General features: G+C 37.3%; 1 protein-coding gene across 1 annotated transcript; it reads right to left on the reverse strand.

Moving 5' to 3' along the window:
- Positions 1–618: 618 nt before the first annotated feature.
- Positions 619–3723, reverse strand: LOC111608477 (macrophage mannose receptor 1-like). Its single transcript, XM_023333022.1, has 4 exons — positions 3645–3723; positions 2772–2983; positions 2190–2506; positions 619–866 (listed from the first exon to the last, which is right to left on the reverse strand). The coding sequence occupies exons 2-4, from the start codon at positions 2899–2901 to the stop codon at positions 678–680; spliced, it is 636 nt and encodes a 211-aa protein (XP_023188790.1). The 5' UTR covers positions 2902–2983; positions 3645–3723; the 3' UTR covers positions 619–677.
- Between the last annotated feature and the right edge of the window lie 1114 nt (positions 3724–4837).

Below are 4837 nucleotides of genomic sequence, written 5' to 3' on the forward strand. Positions count from 1 at the left end.
ACAAAAACCTAATTATCTAAAAATTATTTTGTGGAAAAACTTTTCTATGTTTGAAGCATAAAAGGTAACTTTTAAGGATCAATCTTACACATGAGATCCTCATTATGAGATTCATTATCGGTACAATACACACTTCTGTGGAAAATTTGAGCACAGTAGGGAAATTAAAGAGAAACACAACCATCACTTATTAATAACATTTATTTCATGTTTGAATCTATGCTAATTTTAAAGTCTTTAGATAAATAGATTTTTTAACTACTGACTTTTAGAAAAGGTGTGATGGAAGAGTCATTTTTATTCTCTTTTTAAAGAAATCATGATGACCACAGCAACTTATTCACAGACTTAAACAGTTTTAGACACTTTCTCCAAAGATAAAGGCATTTTTAAAAACTTAAACAACAAATTAAAAGACACGCAGAATACTTTCTAAGGACAGTACAGTATTTTGGTTGCCTTCAATTTCTATCAGCAAAATCCTGTCAGTCATTCACTCTAACTCTGACAGATTATTTAACTTTCAACTAAAGACTAATAACTGATAACTTAGATATGTAGTTATGCATGTTTCTGTTAACTCTTATTCTGAATCTAGAGTTTCAAGACGATGGCTGGACATTTCTGCAGGATGTTTGCTGCAGAGACACTCAGGCTTTTACATGATTTTGGTGACATTAGTAGCTGTAGCAGAGGAAGTTTTTTCTCTCTTGGCAGTCTCTGGCCGCCACGGTGCTGCTGTTGCTCTTAGATATGGCCCCACAGCGCCGCCCCTGGGGGGGGCATTTCAGCAGGTCAGAGTACAGCACATCTTTCCCATTTATCCACAGCCATTCATCTCCCAGGAAACGCAGACCAGTCCAAACCTGCCAGAAGGAACAAAAATTAAACCTTTCCTGCCTGAAACTCCTTCAAGTGGGCAAATATTCCTGCACTCAGTAAATAATGTGAACAAAACGGGAAAATGGCTCCAGAAAACGACATTTTCCTCTCTGTTGCCATGACGTCGGTCAGATTTTGCTCCATGTTTTGCAGAGCAGGGATGGAGGCAAATCCGGTTCTTACGATATCAAAACCGAATGCTTAGGATGTCGACTAATATTTCAGGACATCGCTTTTTGTACAACGCAAAAAGCAAACAAATTTTGGAAAACAGTTAATTACTCAACCAAAAGTACTTATTGGTATTAAAACAAGGTATGCAACAAAAAACGGACTGAAATCACACAGTTGGCTTTAAATATTCTGCTATTAGTTGAGAATAATCCAGTTCAGGTTTGAAAAGTCTAGGTGTTGTAGTTTTTTAATCAGAGTAGATAAAAGATGCTGAAGTTAGCAGAAAACTTGGTGGAATCGTCCTTTAGCCATTTACCAACTTCAGCTTCGAGAGCCACGTGGAAATATTTCCTCTAACATGGATTATGACCATAAAACATTAAAAGTAAGACTGAATTTAAGTTTTTGGCTTGATGAAATGGTTCAGTGAGTTTTCAGAGTGGAGAGAGCAGAACTGGTGCTTTCATTTAAAAGGTTGCTTATGTGGCAAAGACAGTTTGTACTAGTGTTGCTGTGTGCTTGTCCCGTTATGCAGCACAAACACACTATTTATTTTTTATATTATTATTAATTAGTTGGTTAGTTCTGAAACTTTTTGGCATTGCTACTTACTTTACCTTTCTATTAAAACGTTGCTCTGCTTCCTTTTCATATCTGCTGATCCTGGCTGTGGACAAAGTTTACAGGTTCCCTGGTGTTTTTTCTGTTTTTTTTTTTAAATGTATGTTTTTACCTGCAATTATCTGACTGCAGAAAAAATTATTTTCTGCAGTCAGATAATTGGAGGTATTCCCTCAGCAAACGCTAGATTCACAGAGGTGGTACCTTAGTTCAGGACCAAACGCCACCTTGTGTTGGAAACACGATATTACAATCATTAGCAACAACTTTGTATTTTCTCTGAGATGGTGGCTCTGATAACTTATGCTGCCTTTGACTCGTGTTCAGTTTGTTGTGCATCTGCGTGTGAAGAGGAAAGGAAGTTTAGTTTCGTGATTTTGACAAAACGATGGCGTCTCAAAGACTCAGGAGCAACTGAAGACCTTTGAAGGCAGGTCAAACAGCTGATAATAATAATTCAAGATGATTCAAATATGAAAATGGATCCGAACGGTTTTTCCTCCTGAACCCACCTCGTTGGTGTCAGCCTCCTTTATTCTGTTCACCACATATTTGTGTTCATCTCCAGGCTTCACGCTGAGCAGATTGAAGCGAAGGTTGCTGTTGGATCCCAGGCCTCGGCAGTGCTCAAACGCCTCCTCCCAGCTCTTATTCTCCTTTACCAGGATCACGTTTTCCTTCATGCAGAGGAACGGACGGAGGGTCTGGCAGTTTTCGGCAGCCAGCGTCTTTGTTTTTGAAGTGATGGTCACACAGTCCTTGTTGTCACTCAGCTCTAATTTCCAGTATTTGTCCTCCTGGAGGCCTGAACTCCATTTCCATGAGCTGTCTGAAGAAAAAAGTGAATAATTTTGTCACAGACATTTCTTTCCAACTGAACTTGGAATGAGGAAAAGCTAAATAACTTCTGATACGATTGCAGCTCGTCTTTCTGCAAGCAGGAATCATAACTTTTGCTCAGGATGTTCGGCTCGAGCAGCAGGTTCCTCTTTATCACTTTCTGAATCCTGAGCAACTTTTGAGCCAGATCTGGTTTATTGGTAATCATTTTTAAACCACAACTGGAGGAAGTTTTGTCGTTTGTTTGTTTTTACCATTCCTGTGAAGTCCGATCCAGATGGGAAAGTTTTGCTCACTGAAAAACGTCATTTCCTCCTTTGTAAAAGTTGCCAGCTCCTGATTGATTTTCATGCAGTGGTCCTTCGCCTCAGACCAAGTCATCATCTCCTGTACTATGGTTACAGAGCTGCTGTTTATTATCCGACACGCAGAGAATGATTTCGTGTCACACTCTCTGCTATAAATCCTTAAAGCAAAAACATGAATAAAAGAAGAACTTAATGTTTTAAACCCTCATATCCACATTTAAACAAAAACATTGTGTTGTTAACTGGATTAATGACAACAAATTCAAACAATTTAACACATCAGCCAAGCCCTGAAATGTCTTTACCTGCAAATATTTCTGATAGCTATAATTATATAAATATAGCAGAAATCAACTGAGCAAACTTTATGTTGATCCTCTTTAAAGGGGTGTTTGTTTAGCTCTTCCATAATTTAATAACCACCACAGCTACCACATAAGGAAATTAATTTGATCTGAATAGGACAAAAACAACTCTGCAAAACAATTTTAAAATGATATTAAGACAATCTTGTTTTACCAAATTGTTGTCAGAGAGAGGTCAATTCAAATGAATGAAAGTTTTGCAAATATTACGTTTTGTAGCTGTTTTCATTCCTGATAATCACATCACAAATTGGATGTGGTGGATGGAGAGAAAAGTAAAAATAACAGAGAATTGAAACTATAAAATGCAGCAGGACTTGTTTCTATCGCCGTTCTGTAACTGTAAAGTGAATTTTTTGCTCCTTCGTTTTGCAAATTGACTCAAACTGAGTCTAGGTGTGACCAACAGTTTTTAAAGTCATGCCTCAGATTATTTATTACAGTCTCACATTACCTTTTGTCGTTGTAGTAATTGTAGCCGATTACAGCGCAGTTTTCATTATTATTATTTCCTTCATTTGATGGCCATTGGAACGTATAATCTCCTCCATCGATCCACTCCCACTTGTTTGGTGTTTTTCTGTGTAGACCGATCCAGGCTTTATAGTCCTTCAGGAACAGGCTGTCTGCATGCGCCTGGTTGTAGATGGTGGCCAAGTCCATGTCTATTCTATAAGGACAAACTGTCAGGTATTATCTTTCAGCACAACCTGAATCTTTACCTCAGCTGTTGTATTTGCTCTTGAATAAAATGTTCAAATGAATTAATGATTTTAGATCATTTAAAGGGAAATAGCAAAACATTAAAGCTTAATGATGAGGCCTGGCATAATAACTAATTTTCCTGGACGATAAATTGTCCCAGAAGTTATTGCAATAAACGATAATATTGTTGTTTTGAGAACATTTTGAAGTAATATAATATTCATAAGGGCATAATAATACAAGTACACTTTCTCAAGTATCAGTAAACTTTAAATTCTAATGAACATTTAACACTGGAACTGGAAGACATTTTAAATATACAAAAAAATAAACAAATAAAACAAAATATTCCTTTTGGTTGAAACCAAAACACCAAACTGAAGACTTTTACCGTCCTGTTTTTGGTAGAAAGAGAGAAATGATAAATCGTGCAAATGGAAATTATTGAGCTCATTTTAATGCGTCATGAGATTAATTGATATATTGATTATTGCGGCAGGCCTACTAATAATACAAACTGAATCGCTGGAAATCAAACTAAATGATAGTTAGTACATTTGTTAACTCTAATCCTTAACAGAGAATAAAACATTTAACAGAAAACTTACTTTCTGCAGAAGTCTTGTGCACCTTTCCAGGTGTGACCAAATTTCATATGTTGGAGTTTGACGGACAGAACTGATCCGGGTTCAGCTGCCGTGTCGACGGTGCTGAGGAAGAGGAGGAAAGTCATCAACATAATGAGGAGGCTCATCGTGGTCAAATTTTGTTTTATTCCTCGATTATTTAAAAGCACGCATTCAAAAGAGCAGCAGCGGATTTGGTTGAAAAACTGTCCTGTGTCTTTTCCCTGTTTATGGGGTAGTGTTTCCCATCGCCCAGGTTTAAGTGCAGCCGCAGAAAAACCTCCTTCAGACGCATTTACATATGAGGCACAAATGA

The sequence above is a fragment of the Xiphophorus maculatus genome, chromosome 4, assembly GCF_002775205.1.
Source record: "Xiphophorus maculatus strain JP 163 A chromosome 4, X_maculatus-5.0-male, whole genome shotgun sequence".
Classification (NCBI taxonomy): domain Eukaryota; kingdom Metazoa; phylum Chordata; class Actinopteri; order Cyprinodontiformes; family Poeciliidae; genus Xiphophorus; species Xiphophorus maculatus.

What these genes read in the sequence shown, in the direction of transcription:
- LOC111608477 (XM_023333022.1), bottom strand. Translation starts at nt 2,901, where the DNA reads ATGATGACTTGGTCTGAGGCGAAGGACCACTGCATGAAAATCAATCAG. An exon ending in GATCGGACTTCACAGGAATG is followed by an intron (nt 2,507 to 2,771) that starts GTAAAAACAAAC and finishes TTTTTTCTTCAG; the next exon opens with ACAGCTCATGGAAATGGAGT. An exon ending in AGGAGGCTGACACCAACGAG is followed by an intron (nt 867 to 2,189) that starts GTGGGTTCAGGA and finishes TCCTTCTGGCAG; the next exon opens with GTTTGGACTGGTCTGCGTTT.